Raw genomic sequence first — 17,920 nt, forward strand, 5'->3', positions numbered from 1 at the left:
TCCAAATTCGATTGTTTTTAGTATACTTGTCCAATACAAAAATAAATACAAATAATAATAATAAAAACAAATAAAATACAACTTTCTTGAGTTTTGATGTTCTAAGAATTGTAAAGAGCATTTAATTGAATTTTAAAAAATTAAATTTTAATTTAAATTTTTATATTTTAATTTAAAAAAAAATTAATTAATTTTTTTTATCAAACGGACCCTAAATGTAAATCACATAAGTTTAGGAAGGACTGCAACGAAAAAACCCAAAACTTATGGGGTTACAATGCAATTCATCGTTACTATAAATATGACACTAGGGATCCAGGTTGGAACTCCGTATTGTTTCTGTTATCCAGGTTATTTTTATTTATTGTGTTTTTTTTTTTCAACTTTGCATATTTTCCCTTTGATTCGCACACTAGGGTTTTTATTGATCCCTTTCAATTCCTAATTTCCTCGCTGTTCTCATACTCTGCACTCATTTTCCCTTGAAGTTTCGATTTTGACGTCGATTGAAGACAACCGATAATTTTTCCAATTGTTTAATTAGGAATTTTGAGTTTAGGGTGTTTTTTTTTTCCCGATCCGATAAGGATAAAGGGAATCAATTTCCCGATTGTGAAAACTAGGGTTTTCAACAATGCCTCCGAGAACGGTGAAGCGTGGCGGCACTCCGGGAAGAAGGGGTGGAAGAGGAGGCCGGGGGCCCTCGAAGGCCGCGCAGAATCAGCAGCAGCAGCAGCAGCCGAACCCTGAAGCTGTGGAGGAAGCGGGGAAGCTCGAGGAGAAGCCGATTATGGAGGATGAGCCAAAAGCCGAAGTGAACCCTGTTCTTGAAGAGAAACCTGTCGTTGTTGAAGAGGAGAAGCCCTTTGTTGAGGAACAAGCGATTGATATGAATCAAATGGCTCCTGAAGCTGTAGAAGAAGCAGCGACAACACACGTGCATAATGGATCAGCTGTGTCGAAAAGTAAGTGCCTGATTTATTTCTTTGTTATCATCAATTCCGAAATTCTTTAAAATTGAAGATTATACCTTTGAAAATTAGTTAAAATTTGATATATGTGGTAGTTTCACATAATTTGAAAATAATTGGCTGATGTTGTAAATGTATGAGATTTCTTTGGTACATTTTTATTCGCATATTGGGAGGCTAAGATTAAAGGTTTTGGATTGTATTTGAGTTTAAAGTTGGTCATGAGTGTGGTGTTGGGGTTCTTTGCATGTCAAGTTTTTTGTTTATTAGTTCTGTTGGGAATATCTTAGTCTTCTCTGTGTTATTATTTTTTTTGGGAAAAACATTGTGAGTGTTTTTTATTTTTATGTATCACTTCTTTTCCCTGCGCTTGCTGAATGTTTGTAAGGCTTATGTTTCCATGGTTGTTGGGAGAAAAACATTTGGCTGATAGATATGTTTTCATGTTACTGGCAATTTGGTCATAGTCATCCTTTTGGTAGCTTGTGGGAGAGTTGTAGTTCATGGGTTGCTTGTGCTGTGAGTATTTTTTTTCTAGGTTTAAGTTGTTTTTCAGTTGACTTGTGCGTTCTGCTATACTACATGTGCGCCATGTGACTAGCAATGCTGAGGATTCATAAACCCCTAATTGACAAAAATTATGATGGAAAAGTTAAGAATGCTTTGATGGGATAATCTGAAATCGTTATTTTATGACAGACGAGGAAGAGGAGGTTAAGGAGTCTATAGATGAATATGAAAAAGATGAACGGTTAGATTTGGAGGATAATGATCCTGAATATGAACCGGAGGAATATATTGCAGTTGATTATGATGAGAAGGAAATTGAACAAGACGAGGTTCATCAGGTGGTTGATGAAGTAGAGGAAGAAGCAGAGGATAATGCCGGTGAAGAAGAGGGTGACACAGGTGAGGAAGAAGTTGAAGATGTTCATGATGAAATTGAGGGTGAAGAAGATGAGGAGCATGAGCATGCTGATTTGGTTGATGTGGAGGAAGAGGAACACCGTGAAGTTGTAAAGGAGAGAAAAAAGAGGAAAGAATTTGAAGTATTTGTTGGGGGCCTTGACAAGGATGCTACTGAAGATGATCTGAGGAAGGTGTTCAGTGAAGTTGGGGTGGTCACTGAAGTCAGGCTGATGATGAATCCTCAGACTAAAAAAAATAAGGGATTTGCATTCCTGCGCTTTGAAACCGTGGAACAAGCTAAACGAGCTGTAGCAGAGCTTAAAAATCCAGTGGTAATTGTTGATCTTCTCAGTGTTAGAGTGGATTTAAATCTGTTATTGTATGGAATCATATGTTTTAATCACTGCAATTTCAGATTAACGGAAAACAATGTGGTGTAACACCAAGTCAGGATAGTGATACCCTCTATTTGGGAAACATATGCAAGACATGGACAAAGGAAGCTGTAAGTTCAATTCCTTTGGGCATAGTTTTTGTACCTTCTGACCTTCGTGGCCTGAGTTGTATTTGCTAGTGATTACCTCTTTATAGAAGTTTGATGAGTCTCTGACTATAAAATGCAACTTATGATTCAGTTAAAGGAAAAGTTAAAGCATTATGGAGTTACAAATGTTGAGGATATAACACTAGTAGAAGATAGTAATGATGAAGGAAAGAACCGAGGATTTGCATTTTTGGAATTTTCCTCTCGGTCAGATGCTATGGATGCATTTAAACGACTTCAAAAGAGAGATGTTGTGTTTGGAGTAGATAAGCCTGCAAAGGTTTCCTTTGCAGATTCCTTTATTGACCCGGGTGATGAAATTATGGCACAGGTATTTTCTAAATCTAGATTCATTTGTTTCATGAGGGATATTAAAGGAACCATTGTGATTTTTTTTTTTGGGTGCCAAATATTCTCAGTTCTTTTAGACACTTCTGTTTTCTTCAAATGCCAAGAGCCTGAGTTTTTTATCTCTATATTATAAACATTGTAATTATGTTATTCGATTGTTAAATTGGTTATTGCTTCAAATTGAACTGTACTTAGATGGGTTGACTGAATATCACTTTGGTGTTTTTCGAGTGGAGAAACTTTGAAGTGGTCTTTATTTTGCAATAAATATGCCCGTCGTGCTCCACAAAGGAAACTCATCGAGTATGTCTAAGTTGCAGGTCAAAACTGTTTTTATTGATGCACTCTCTCCTTCATGGGATGAAGATTATGTTCGGGATCTTCTTAAGAAATTTGGGGACCTAGAAAAGATTGAACTTGCCAGGAACATGCCAGCTGCCCGTAGGAAAGACTATGGATTTGTTACATTTGCCACACATGAGGCTGCAGTAAGATGTGCTGAAAGTATTAGCGGTACAGAGTTGGGTGAAGGTGACAAGAAGGTCTGTTTTAGCTTTTAATTATGTTTGGATATTTCAACAGTTATGTGGGGCTTTTTATAATGCTCTCAGCTTCTTTCAGGCAAAAGTTAGGGCTAGGTTGTCAAGACCACTTCAGAGAGGCCGTGGAAAACATATCAGTCGTGGGGACTACCGCCCTGGTCGTGGTTCTGCAACAATGGCCAGACCTTCATGGAGCCGACCTGCACCACGTAGTTTTCCTCCCCCTCGCACGGTTAGGGGAATTGGAAGTCGTCTTCCACCAGTCAGGCCAGTTAGTGTGAGAGATAGACGTCCTATCATGTCAGTGCCAGTAAGAAGTAGGCCTATGCCTCCTCCAGCCAGATCCTATGAGAGGAGACCTCCTCGTATGTAGTACAAGGTTTTATATTTTTGAAGATATGTATCTACAGTTTTATCTTTTGATGATTAATTAAGTGCTACATTTTCTTTTTAGCTCCTACATATCCTAAAGTTAGTACGAAGAGAGATTATGTTCGACGTGAGGACATACCGCCTCCTAGAAGTAGAGTTGCTACAGATTATGGTTCAAGGATGGCCTCTGAAAGACGTCCATCATACAGGGATTATCCAGCCCGTGGTCCTGCATATTCTGATATTCCAAGAAGTACGGCTCGTGCTGCACCAAGGAGAGGTTACGTGGATGATGGCTATGGCCAAAGATTTGAGAGGCCTCCCCCTCCGCCACCGTCTGCACACATGAGTTACCGTGAAGGACGACCCCGCGACTATGATGCCCTCTCTGGCTCAAAACGTTCTTATGCTTCCATTGTTAGTATTATCTCTGAGCATTGATTCTTTAATCTGAATAATCTTCAGTTCTAAATAAAAAGACTTTGTAAATAATATTATTTCTATTTCTAATTAGGATGATGTTCCTTCACGATATGCGGATACTAGTGCTCGTCAATCAAGAGCTCGTTTGGACTATGAATATGGTGGTAGTGGTTCTCAATATGGAGATGCTTATGGTGACAGGTTAGTTTCATCTTAAATGTGGCTCTTCTCCTCTCTTAAGCTGAATGCTATGGTTTTGTAATTCAATCTTTACATTCTGATATGTAGGCTGGGAAGATCTAGTCTGGGGTATGGTGGAAGCAGCAGAAGTTCAATGTCTAGTCAGGATTCCCATGGGATGTATAGCAGTCGACAAGGCATGGGTTATGGTGGAGGTGGGTTTTGTTGTAAATAGTTTGATTCAGTATTTTCAACACTAGGATTTTGTTTATGCGGTCCTAACTCCTTACATATTGTGTGTTCCATGTCAGGTTCCTTTGGTAATAATGATGTTGGTGGGATGTACTCATCAAGTTATGGTGGTGATTACATTTCACGAGGAAGTGATGTAATGTTCCTGACCTTTCTCAATAGGAAGTATCTTACATATGTCTGTCTGTCTGCATTTCTTTATGGACCATTATTGTGCCTGTGCAGGTTGGAGGCAGCTCATACTCAACTATGTATTCTGGCAGGGGTGTGGGTGGTAGTAGCAGTTACATGGGTGGTGGAGGTGGCTCTGGCTCTTATTATTAGGTAACTTATCTGAAATCTCTTGGCATTGCATTTTGTTGAGTACATGAGGATACTACATATAAGTAAATTTATGTCTGAGAGAATATTATTTCCTCGAAAATGGCATCTCTATTTTTTCTACAAGGACTGGCGAAAGGCTTCACACTGGTCACCAGTGTACGTGTCTATGAACAGATCTGATATACTAAAGAGGCTGCATAGGATGAGCTTTGAAGCTTATGCAGGTTATGATGTCTACAATTTGGAGAAAGGACCTCTGCTAATTACTATACCATAGTTTGGGAATTTATCTCGATATGGTTGTGTCATTTCAAGCACTTGGTTATCCTCTGGATGGGATGTTATCAGTTTTTGAATTTGTACTTTATGGACAAGTAAATAAGAGATGGAAAGAGTAGTGAGCAGTGATGTGTAATTATACCTTACCTGATGGATAATGTTAAAGACTGCTCCATCTAGCTTTCATTTGGACAGAGACCATGGCTAGAGATGCCTACTTGTTTGGTTAAGGCTTAGTGGATTTATCAAAGTTGGTACTTGTTTTTTATATCTCCAAAAGATGTTCAATTACGCTGGATTACTTTCTTTAGAGTGCTATGGTCAGAACTGAAGTGAACTAATTGTTGAGCTAGAAGTAATATGCACAACAGTAATTAAAGTCAAAGATTATCATATTGGGATTTGTCACTTGAAATCTTGGGATTTGTGATGTTACCCTTAATCAGCATCATACTGGTAATATCTGTTGCCAGAGTGAATTTTACTTTACAAATTTCTACTGAGGGGAAGTACGAGACAGTGCTAAAGCAGAATTAATATATTTTCTTTGCTTGTTGACTAGTTGACTTCATGGTTTTCCATTTTGCAATGAAATTATTGTATGCAATTAGTTTATCACCTGTGGCATGGCCTTGGAAGACCATTTGCCTCTGCATTGTTATGGGGAAATGCATGTAAGTGCTGGTAAGGTAGCAGCTACATGGATTGAAGATGACTTGCGGATAATAACTTATGAATATTGAAGTTGGCACTCTATGTGCCCGTCATACACTGCTTGATTTAGAAAAACACCTACCGCAAAGGGGAACTTGAACCAATTAAAATCGGTAATTTTTTGAAGCCGCATGCTTATACGGATATGGATTTATCATAAATGCCCTTTTGATCAACTTGGTGGGTGTCTGGAGGGCATTGAATGAATTTGATTCTCAATAAGTGTCTTTAAAATCATAAAGCTTTTTATATTGCTGATGTTTTCTGAGCAGTGCTAGAGTTTAGGAGTTATTCATATCATTATTCCATGTATTTCCTTGATATTTAGATGGCTATTCCACCAATATTCTCTTAGGGTGTGTTTGGGAGTTTAATCTAATGGGGAAGAAGGGATGAAGGGGAGGGATTTTGAGGATTAAGAACACACAGCTATAGTTTGAACCTCTTCTCTTCTCTTGCCACACGAAATTCATCTCATGGAAAACACTAGGTATATCAATTTGATTGTAGGTAGTTGGTGTCAAGTAGGTTTCATTTGCTTGTGCTGCTGCTTGCGATACGATTCATTCTTCTTAAACTTGGTGAGGGATGTTGTTTACTGACTTGTTAAAATTACAGTTTCCAGTTTGTCCCTTTTGCTGCACGGCTGGGTGTAATCTCAAGATATTCCTGTCCGTTATGTGAAGTTTACTAAGCTTTATATTTTGTTTCTTTTGGTTTCATTTGGCGTTATCACTTGTTTTTGTGAATCAAGGTTCATGATTTGCTTTTGTAATGATGAATCTCACTGATGGCAATTTTGTTGCACTTGTATTGTGCTTGTAAATGCATTCAAATAACTGTATTATGATGTAATTCGTTAATAAGGTATTTGGGTGTGGCTTTAGTTAATTGCGTTTGGCGAAGCCCCTAATTTGCAACATGTTTGCCTGCTATACCTAGACCAGATTTATGTGAAGCACTATCAAATGAGTTCTAGTAATTATCAGTTTTAACTTTTAATTGATTGTTGCATAAGCTGTCCTTGTGTGATTAAGCATGACACGGCATTGGACCAGTTTCGTTATTTATTAATATAATGTTCAGCCAACACGATCGTACACGTAAGTTTAATTTGGAAGGAGTAGCATTTTATTGTTTTATTTTCTTAATATGAACTTGATTGTCTTGTAGAAACAAGTAACAAACAGTGATTTGTTCATAAACTCGAGTCTTATCACTTAGAAAAGATTTGGTAACCTTTCTCCGATTTTGCAACCTAAAAGTGCACTTACTAGAAGCAAAAAATTGTTGCTTCTGCATTCACTTCAAGGTTTGTTTCAAGCCATTTCAAATATTTAAAAAAAAATTTCAACTTTTAGTATTTTTTTTATATTTTGATTTTTTTATTAAATTTATTATCATAATTCTGTTATAATATGAATTGTTGATCTTATTAAAAATGACAAAGTAAATAAAAAATTGATCATACATAACAATAGAATCATAAGTAACAATAGAATCATAAGTAATAAAATTTTATAGTTCAAAATAATACTAAATAAAAAATACTAAGAGTACTAAACAAATTATAGAATATCTTTTTGTTTGACATAAAATTTATTATTGTAATTCTTGTTCGCTGTTTATTATTCTAATTTGTTATAATATGTATTATTATTCCTATTGAAAATGATAAATTAAATAAAAAATTAATCATAAATAATAATAAAAATATAATTAGTAAAGAGTTAGAATCCAAAATAGTAAATAAAATAAGATTATTGAGAGTACTCATAAAAAGTATTAAAATATGTTATTTTATATGTTATTTTTAATTTAATAAATGAATATTGATTTTTATTATAATAATAAAAAATTATAACAAACTAAAATAAAGTTTTATAAAAAATAATATATAAAAAATATACTAAAAGAAGTATAAAAAAGATTAAATATACTAAAAAATAATATTATAATTTAATATTATATTTTTTAGTAATTAATTATTGAGCAATTTACGAAAATAAAATATTTGGCTTTCAAATTATGGAAATGCAACTTTTGCAATTTGGATACGAAAATACATCTTTCTACAAATTTATGTAAACCGTGAAAGGGATCCCACGGATTTGAAATACACGTAAACCGTTGGAGGGGTTCCACGGTTTACATTGATGAAGCATTTGGGAAGAAACTGTGGTAGGGGTTCAATGCCTAAATGCTAGTGGCTTGCAGTGTCTAAATGCTGCAATGCAGGGATAGAATGTCTAGAAAAGACGATAAAAGTACCTCGTAGACTCATTAACTTGATCACCAACACGCACCGTAGAAGTTTTCAACACTGCCACGGTTGCATCCATCGTGGCTTGTACCCCTAGCATCCAACGTAGCAACTCGGCATACGACTCCTCCCAATCTCCATATATCTGTGCAACTACTTTCTGTTTTGTCATCCACACATTCCTATAGCTAGGCCTGAATCCAGACGTTGCCTCCGTAACTTCTTGCAACACCTTTATCGTAACCGCTGCATCCGCCCTAACCAAAGGAAATATCCTGGCACATATGACATGGTGATCGAGTTGTCGATGGTCGCTCGAAATCGAAGTTGCCAAGCAAATGTGAGGTTCGTTGTACCTTCTAACCTCCCAAGTACCCTTACGCTGTCGAAGTGTGATGCGAATCAACTACGTGCAGCCATTCCCAAACTCCTTGCATATCCCATAAAACTTAAGATGATCTAACTCCATCACTTGATGCTGAACTCCATGACGGATGCTATAATCCTTAACGCTCAACACTGCTTCCTCCTTAGTCTGGAAAGATTGGCCAATCTGCAAGTCTCCAGAAGAATTTCTCTCGTGTAACCCCTGCCTTCTGGAGGTGGGATCTATGTCCAGATGCTGGCCCATTGCTTCTGAAGGTTGTGGTAGGCTTAGAGAAGGGGGGTTGAATCTATGCCTTCCTTTAATGGTTGCTGTTACGACCCTTTTAAACGAAGTTACAATTCTGATTCTGTTTGAACTCAGCAGCGAAAATTTATGAGACAATTTATTTTTGTCTCATGAAAATCAGAAAATAGAACTCAGCAGAAAAAAAAATGAACACCAGCATGTATCCTGGTTCGGTTGCCTTGTGCTATGCAACCTACATCCAGTCTCCTCCACAACTATGGAAGAATTTCACTATAGTTAACAGTATTACATACACCAATTTCACTCTCAAGTTCTAACCTAACTTGACATTGGCTATGCTAACACCTAACTATTCATTTTTAGTGCTAACCCAACTAAGAAGGGGTACCAAAAGGTACAAGATACAAGACACTTAACCAACCTAAAGAAATCAGAAAATAACTCTAGGCTTTTAGCTCAAGTGTTTCACTCAGCCTTTTTCCACTCATGGCTTTTACTTGAGTTTTCTCACAATGCCTTTTCTCACAGAAATTACAGAAAGATAAACATAGAAAAGTACATTACAATCAGTAAAACATGAAGGAGATTGACTTCATCAGCAGCCTCTTTGCTATGTGCATAACCAGATTCGCAAACCTCAGATACAGTTCTTCAGTATTGGCCGAATACTTCTTTGAAAGTAAGCATTATCCAAGTAGAGGAACTTCTTTACAGAACACTGTTCTCACATTCTGGTTTTCTCTCCTTGCCTCTGAATGAACAACAAGCTTCTTTTTATCTCCTTGCATGTTGCTGGGTTCTTCTTCCAAGGTCAACACCTTGAGCCTTGAGCTTTACCAACCCACATGTTCACTTTTCCTTTTTAATTTTTAGAGTAGAAACTTTCCTTCTGACTTCCTCATCTTGACCGAAAGCCACAAAGCAGTAACCATGGAAATCTTCTCATGGTCAACTTGATTTTAGCCATTGAAAAACTACTTGGTCCCCAAGTATCACTTGTGACCGTAGATGTGAAGCAGAATAGGATAGAGAACAACTTTCCCTTGAATGCCATTTTCGGATAGAGCAGAGAATTGGGGAGAAGAGAAGAAGATTTGATGCAAGCAAGATGGGATGGATTACCTTTAACCTAAGCTTGATTTGGTTTGGATTTTCTGATTTGATTTCTGTGTGTCAAGCTTAGCCTTTCTCTCTCTTGCTTCTTTGGTGTTTTGCTTGGTGAAGAAGCTCTTTCTCTTTCTTACTTTTCTGAAGATTTGATTTGACTTGATTTGAGAGGAGAGGAACGTTGCTTTGGTTGGAGCAATATGGTGGGAATTGAAAATCAATTCGGGCTTGGATCAGGTTCTTCTCAAGTTCAGCCCGTTGGTGCCATGTCTTGCTTCTTTGAAGAGTTTTTGCTTGAGATGAATGATTTGGGCTTGTCTTTCTTACCATTCAGCCCATTAGCATATTTCATTTGTTTGATGTTGGGCTGCTGCAACACTTGTTTTTAGCCTGCATCACTAATCAAAGATAATAAAAAAACTAATTGTGTGATTAGCCCACTAATCAAATGTTTGTCATCATCAATTCTATTAATTAATTTCTTAACTCAACAATCTCCTCCTTGATGACAAACATGATTCAAGCAATGATCAGAGGAATTAAATTTTGAAAAAATTGGAGAACTTCCCTCTGATGTTTCTTGCTTTAGTGTTGCTTCCCCTTTCCTTTTCAAGATTAGCTCCTCCTAGATTTATGCTTTCTTCTTTATTCCTGTTTTACATTGTACTTAAAGATAACACAATATAGAGCTGTACACAATTTTCTTGGCTAAGGGATATCAAGCAAACAGCACTATATAGTCAGCCCAACATACATTAAGCTAAAACCAAGCTAAAATCATCAGCAAGTGAAATCATACCCAAAAACAGCTAAAAACTACTAAAAAAAATTATTGCTAAAATAAAAACTATTGCAAACGCTATTGCTTTTACTCCCCCTTTTGTCATCAAGGGTGGACAATAAGTACCAAGCAACAAAAAATAGTACCCTAAAACCTGCAAGAAAGGTTAGTGCACAGTTAAAATAACTTACTAAACAACCATAAGTGCATCAGTATTCAAAGTTATTACAGTCATCCAAAAAAAATCAAGCAGTAGCAAAATAGAACAGAGTGTATCAGGCAAAAAATAAAGCTGCATCAATAGTTTTCATGAGACAAATACTAGGCATCAGACTCATTTCCCTCCGAGTTAGCTTCTTCTTCAACATCAGTGGCTGGATCTTCATCCTGTTGAAGGTTATCAATGTATGTCATGAAAACCGCCACTCTATCCCTTGATTTTCTTAGGAAATTTTCATGTTTGCTTGCTAGCTTCCGTTGCTCCTTGCTCATAGCAATCAGGTGGTTGGATTGGGAGACAAACTTCTGAACAACGTCCTTGACAACATTCAGCAGAATGGATTTCTTTCCAGTAGAGACTGAGGTGCCATCGGTGGAAGGAGGAGGAGAGTCCTCTGGATTGTACTCTTCATCTTCATCATCCAAAATCACTCTTTCAGATCGAGTAAGTCTTTTTTGCTGTTTCACTGCACCACCTCCCTTTAGATATGAATGTCTATTTTCATATTTCTCATTGGTCAAATCAACACCAAAATACTCAAAAATACATGTTAGAAACATGCCATAAGGAAGAGCTTTGTCCTTTTCACTTCTAACAGAATCAAACATGTATCTAACCATCAAATATGCAAATGAAATTTCAGTTTTGGTGAGAAGGGCATATAAAATAAGAGTGTCAGTGTATGAAAACCCTTTGATATGAACCACTTTGAGGAAGTATAATGTGGTTGACCATTCAGTGCAACTGAACACGTTCATATCCTAGGGCTTTGTGAGTGGGTGTAATGCCATCAATTAAGGAGATATGTTCACAGATACTAGCCAGGGTATCATTGTATGAAACACCAACTCCTTCATCCCACTTAACTGAAGTGTAAGCACAAGGCCCAACATCAGTATACTTCAAAGCATCACTGATAGTCTCATTGTTTAAAACTATATCTCGGCCCTTTACATATGAGTGAGCAGTGCCTTTATGATAAGTCATATTGGCATAAAATTCTTTGACCAACAAGGGATAAACAGGCTTTTTGATATAAAAAAGATGATTCCAGTCCAGAAAAGTCAAGTTATCAACAAAAGGAAAACCTTTTCTTTTCAAAGATTGCAGATCAGCTAGAAAAGAAGGACACAGGGTACGATACTGGATAACCCCTTCATAAAAATCATTGTTCATGGCAGATTTGAATCTATTAGGGTTATAGTTCGAATGAGAGGTCAAAAAGTGAGCTTTGTGATCAAATGGCCCAATGTCAGGTTCACTAACTGATTTGAGAGGAACTCGAGTTTTACCTCTCTGTGATCGCACAAGAACTAACCTTGCCCTGGGTTGTGATGGCTCAGGAACAGGTTCCTCCGTCGCCGGACGCTTCCCTTTGGATGAGGATGCCTTTGCAGAACTAGGTTTTGAGGAGCCAAGCTTGGAAGGTGTGGCCTTTGGCGGTGGCGTCGGCTTGGCTGAGACAGGGATCCTTGGCGTGGTCTTGGTTCGGGCCATGGGACTAGAGCGAGGAGGAGAGGTAGGAAGAGAGGGTGAAGGCGTGAAGGTTCGGTCTTGGGAGCGAGTTGCAGGTTTGGTGGAGCGCTTGAATATTTTCTTACGAGGAGGTCTTGTAGCCAGGGTTTTCGTCCTCATTTGGTAATATTTAGGCTTTTGATGGAAGACAAGCAATAAAGAGAGTGGGAAGAAACTGAAAGGTTTGAGGAGAAGTTATGAAGGGAAGAGAGGGAGTGTTGGTAACCGTACCCAAAAGTGGATTTCCAAGCCATGCAACTGCATCATCCTTTGAAAAGACTTGAAATGACATGACCTCATTCAAGAAAGATTTTATTTGATTTAATAAAAACAGGGAATTAAATTTTAAATTTTGAAAGACAACAAAATTAGACTGAAAACCTTTTTGGATCAAAACAAAAATTGAGTTAGCTTGAAAACCTTTTCGGGCCACAAAACAAAAAAAACTTTTAAGGAAGACTTAAGCACACAAGCCATCAAAAATCAAGTAAGCAAGAGTGTAACATTCATATTGGGCCCAGATGTGGTTTGGATTTTTGTGTAACATACAGGACTACTCAGATCTGATTTGAGGTTGGTCCACTTGAAGTAAGCCCAGAACACACTAACTTGAAGGAAGTGTTCATCACCTGCCCAGAATTGTCTCATACCTGTTCATGAGACAAAAAGCTCAAGCAAATACATCAGCATTTTTCAAATAAAGAATCATATCTCAGAATTCCTAGACAAGTCCTAAGCATACAGAATCTATCCTCAGCTAATGATTTTGTAAAAATATCTGCCAATTACTCCTCTGATTTAACAAATTGAATGCAAATATCCCCTTTTTGGACATGTTCTCTTATTGAGTGAAATTTCACTTCAATATGTTTAGTCCTATAGTGCAAGACTGGATTTTTAGAAATATTAATGGCACTCATATTATCACACATCAAGGGAATATTTTCAGCCTTTAATTTGGAATCAGCAAGCTGTGTTTTTAACCATAAAAGCTGAGAACAGCAAGAAGAAGCAGCTATATACTCAGCATCTGCAGTGGATAAGGCCACAGTTGGTTGCTTCTTACTTGACCAAACATTTAAGGACTTTTCAAGGAAGCAACATAAACCAGAAGTGCTCCTTCTATCAACTCTATCACCAGCAAAATCTGCATCACAATAACCAACTGCAGCAAAATCATCAATTTTAGGATACCATAGACCAAAATTGGATGTGCCATGAACATATCTAATGATCCTTTTAACTGCAGAAAGATGTGACTCTTTAGGTTTGGATTGGAACCTAGAACACAATCCAACACTTTGCACAATATCGGGTCTAGAGGAAGTTAAGTACATAAGAGAGCCAATCATCCCTCTATGCCTAGTCTCATCAACATCTTTCTCGGTTTCTCCCTTATCTAATTTAGAACTAGGATGCATGGGAGTTCCCATGAGTTTGGCATTTTCCATACCAAATTTCTTAACTAATTCCTTGGCATACTTTTCTTGATGAATGAAAATACCATTTTCAGTTTGTTTAATTTGCAGCCCAAGGAAAAAATTAAGTTCACCCATCATACTCATGTCAAATTCGCTTGTCATGAGTTTTCCAAATTCAGAACAAAGGGATTCATTGGCCGATCCAAAAATAATGTCATCAACATATATTTGGACTAGAATAAAAGAATCATTAGAGTTCTTGATAAATAGAGTTGTGTCAGTGGTGCCTCTTTGAAAACCATTTTTCAAAAGAAAAGAGCTAAGTCTCTCATACTAAGCTTTAGGAGCTTGTCTTAAACCATAGAGAGCTTTAGATAATTTGAAAACATGATTAGAATGTTCTTTATTTTCAAAACCAGGAGGCTGCTCCACATATACTTCTCTATCTATCACACCATTCAAAAATACACATTTCACATCCATTTGATATAATTTAAAACCACAAAATGCAGCATAAGCTAAGAGAAGTCTTATGGCTTCCATTCGGGCAACAGGGGCGAAGGATTCATCAAAGTCTATTCCTTCTTCTTGGTCATATCCTTGAGCCACTAGTCTTGCCTTGTTTCTTGCAATGCTACCATCTTCTCCCAACTTGTTCCTAAATATCCACTTGGTGCCGGTCACTTTCTTTCTACTTGGCCTTGGAACCAAAGTCCATACTTGGTTCTTTTCAAACTCAAGAAGCTCATCCTCCATAGCTTTAACCCAAGATGGGTCACTAAGTGCTTCCTTAACGTTTTGAGGCTCTATTTGTGATAGAAGGGCAATGTTGGAACCTTCATTTGCTTTTCTAGTGGAAGACCTTGTTTGCACTCCATGAGAGACATCCTCAATGACGAATTCCTCAGGATAATTCTTCAAGAATCTCCACTCACGAGGTCTGGTGGATTTGGAGGCAGATTTAGTCACCAAGGGATTCTGGTGCTGCTGGCTGCAGGATTTCCTTCAGATTCATGAGACAAAATGGAATTGTCTCTTGAATTTTCAGCATTTGCAGTATCTGGTTCAGCTTGTCCAGAATTTTCTTTTCCATGATTTTGAGCAGATTCATCCTCCTTTTGAGCTGGATTTCCTGCATCACAATCTTCCAAAATGCTTTGCACCAAGTTAGTATCACCGAATGTAACATGTATGGACTCCTCAATAATCCTAGCATCTTGATGATAAACCCTATACGCTTTACTAGTTGTGGAATATCCTACAAACAAACACTTTTGGATCAAATTTACCCAAATTATCCTTGTTATTTAAAACAAAACATTTGCATCCAAAGATGTGCAAGTAATCTAAGTTTGGTGGGTAGCCTTTCCAAAGTTCATAAGAGGTTTTCTTCAAAAATTTCCTTATTATTGTTCTATTCAAAATGTGGCAAGCTGTGTTAACCGCTTCAGCCCAAAGGAATTTTGGAACATTACTCTCACAAAGCATAGCTCTTGTCATCTCTTGTATGCTTCTATTTCATCTTTCCACAACACCATTTTGTTGTGGTGTTCTTGGACAAGAGAAATTATGAGATATTCCAAATTCCTCACAAAAGGATTCAAACAAATTATTTTCAAATTCAGTTTCATGATCGCTTCTTATAGAAGAGATTTTCAAATCCTTTTCATTTTGAATTTTCTTGCAAAAAGGTTCAAAGGCCGAAAAGGCTTCATTTTTGTGTGCAAGAAATAAAACCCAACCAAACCTAGTATAGTCATTCACAATTATTAAACCATAATGTTTACCACCTAGGCTTTGAGTTCTTGTTGGACCAAATAAATCAATGTGTAGCAACTCAAGTAGTTTTTTAGTAGATATGTCTTCTTTTGGTTTAAAAGAGCTTTTTGTTTGTTTTCCCATTTGGCAAGCATCACAAGTGATGTCTTTGTCAAACTTTATCAAAGGGAGACCTCTTACTAATTCTTTCTTTACAAGTTTGTTTATTTGAAACATACTTGCATGGCTCAATCTCTTGTGCCATAACCACTTTTCAGATTCTTTAGAGTAAAGACAAGCTACATTTTGATCCTTTAGTTCATCAAGAGTAAGTCCATACATATTATTGAAATGCTTGGCAATAAACATTACTTCATTTATCTTTTCATTAACAACACAGCATTCAAGCCTTTTGAAAACAACTAAATATCCTAAATCACACAGCTGACTTATACTCAAAAGATTGTGCTTTAAACCACATACCAAAAGCACATTATCAATGAAAGTAGATTGCTCATTACCTACTTTTCCAACAGCAATGATTTTACCTTTACCATCATCTCCAAAGGTCACGAAACCTCCATCATATTTATTTAGTTTGATGAAGTAGGTTGACCTTCCAGTCATGTGCCTTGAACATCCACTATCCATGTACCACATGTCCTTTTTGTTCTTGGATGCTAGGAAAATCTGCATGATGAGTTTCAAGTAGCCTTAGGTATCCAAATTAATTTGGATCCTTTGAAGTTAATCCATCTTGGTTGCCCAAGTGCATTGAAATTGCAAACAACATTGTAGACTTTGTTTCCTACAACTCTCTTTTCAATGAAGCATTGTGCATATGAGTGACCAAATTTCTTGCAATTAACACAATGATTTTCTGATGTGTGTTGCTGAAACTGAGGTGAGTTATATTGCTTGAAATGGTTAAAGTGTTGAAATTTTCTGGTTTTTGGAGGAGACGCATTTCTTTTGACAGAATGATTTTTATTACAGTTATTCCTCTTTGCAAAAGCATTTTCACCGGAATTTTTTTGAACATTTTTACCTTTCGAAAATGAGGTTTTGTTGTAAAATGGTGGTTTCTTGAAAGCAACCTCATTTTTCAAAATGTTACCCAATCTTGGCCGGTTTAAACTCGGACCAGTTCTTGGTGAAGGCTCAGCTTCACTTGTGTATTCTTCATCAGATTTTTCTTTACAAGTTGAAGCATATCCGATACCTGATTTGTTTGGTATGAATTTGGTATTTGATGAAGAAGCCACAAATTTTATAGAGGAAGTGTTAGAAACTGCATCTTCCTTGGCTTTGTAGCCTAAACCAGATTTTTCAAACAATGGTCTTTGACTTGCAAGTAATTTGTCCAAGTTACTAGAACCTTGAACAAATTTTGCCAAGTCACCATTTAGCCTTTTAATCATATCATTTAATCTTTCATTTTCAGCAATTAACTCATGAGAAGGATCCACCATGTGCTTTCCTTTTAATTTTTCAAGTTCAGATTTTAGAAATCTGTTTTCTTCAATGATATCCAAAGCACATTCAGTTTCCTTCACTTTTTCTTTTAAAAATTCATTTTCAGCTCTTAACACATATCTTTCAGATCTACATTCATTGTATTTGTCAAGCAGTTTTGATGTGTTTAAAGTGAGATCATCAATGATAGCATGCAAGTCCTCAATGGTCAAATCATAATAGTTTACCTCATCAAGATTATTGTTTCCAGCCATGAAGTAGTCTTTGTCATCTCCTTCAGATTCTTCTTCTTCATTTGAGTCATTCTCAAGATCCTACCAAGCTGCCATAAGTACTCTCTTCCTTTCCTTCTTTCCTTTGTCCTCCTTTTTGAGCTATGGACAGTTTGACTTGAAGTGTCCAGCCTCCTTGCAATGATGACACGTCACCTTGCTCAAATCTATCTTGTGCTCCTTTGAACTTGAACCCTTGTATTTGCCCTTGCTCTTCATCATCCTTCTAAATCTCCTAGCAAAAAACAAAAGCTCGTCATTTGAAATATCATCACTAGACTCACTCTCTTTCGGTTCTATTTGTGACTTGAGGGCTATTCCCTTTTTCTTTGAGTCTGTGTTTGTGTGTGTGGCTTCATAGGCAAGGAGTTTTCCTCTCAGCTCATCATAGGTTATGGGACTTATGTTGTTACTCTCGGTTAGGACAGTGGCAGTGTTTTCCCACTCTTTTGTGAGGCTTCTAAGGAGTTTTCTCACCAAGGTTTGTTCTGCATAGTTTGTACCCATAGCATCAAGGTTGTTGATTATGATTGAGAATCTCTCAAACGCTTCATCAATGCTTTCTCCATCCTTCATGCTAAACATCTCATACTCTTTTCGCAGCATATCAAT

At 37.0% G+C, this 17,920-nt stretch overlaps 1 protein-coding gene across 3 annotated transcripts; it reads left to right on the top strand.

Annotated features, from left to right (window-relative positions):
• The first annotated feature begins 341 nt into the window (after nt 1-341).
• On the top strand, nt 342-7,100 carry LOC130948264 (uncharacterized). Of its 3 annotated transcripts, none has more exons than XM_057876974.1 (12): nt 342-965; nt 1,671-2,212; nt 2,296-2,385; nt 2,516-2,755; nt 3,096-3,317; nt 3,397-3,682; nt 3,772-4,106; nt 4,204-4,313; nt 4,401-4,507; nt 4,604-4,680; nt 4,770-4,868; nt 6,480-7,100. In XM_057876974.1, the coding sequence occupies exons 1-11, from the start codon at nt 635-637 to the stop codon at nt 4,866-4,868; spliced, it is 2,439 nt and encodes an 812-aa protein (XP_057732957.1). In that variant the 5' UTR covers nt 342-634; the 3' UTR covers nt 6,480-7,100. The 3 variants fall into 3 exon arrangements, with proteins under 3 accessions (XP_057732957.1, XP_057732955.1, XP_057732956.1); XM_057876972.1 differs by lacking the exon at nt 6,480-7,100 and adding an exon at nt 4,993-5,417; XM_057876973.1 differs by lacking the exon at nt 6,480-7,100 and adding an exon at nt 5,043-5,417.
• The last annotated feature ends 10,820 nt before the right edge of the window (nt 7,101-17,920 follow it).

Source organism: Arachis stenosperma, chromosome 9 (assembly GCF_014773155.1).
Source record: "Arachis stenosperma cultivar V10309 chromosome 9, arast.V10309.gnm1.PFL2, whole genome shotgun sequence".
NCBI lineage: Eukaryota > Viridiplantae > Streptophyta > Magnoliopsida > Fabales > Fabaceae > Arachis > Arachis stenosperma.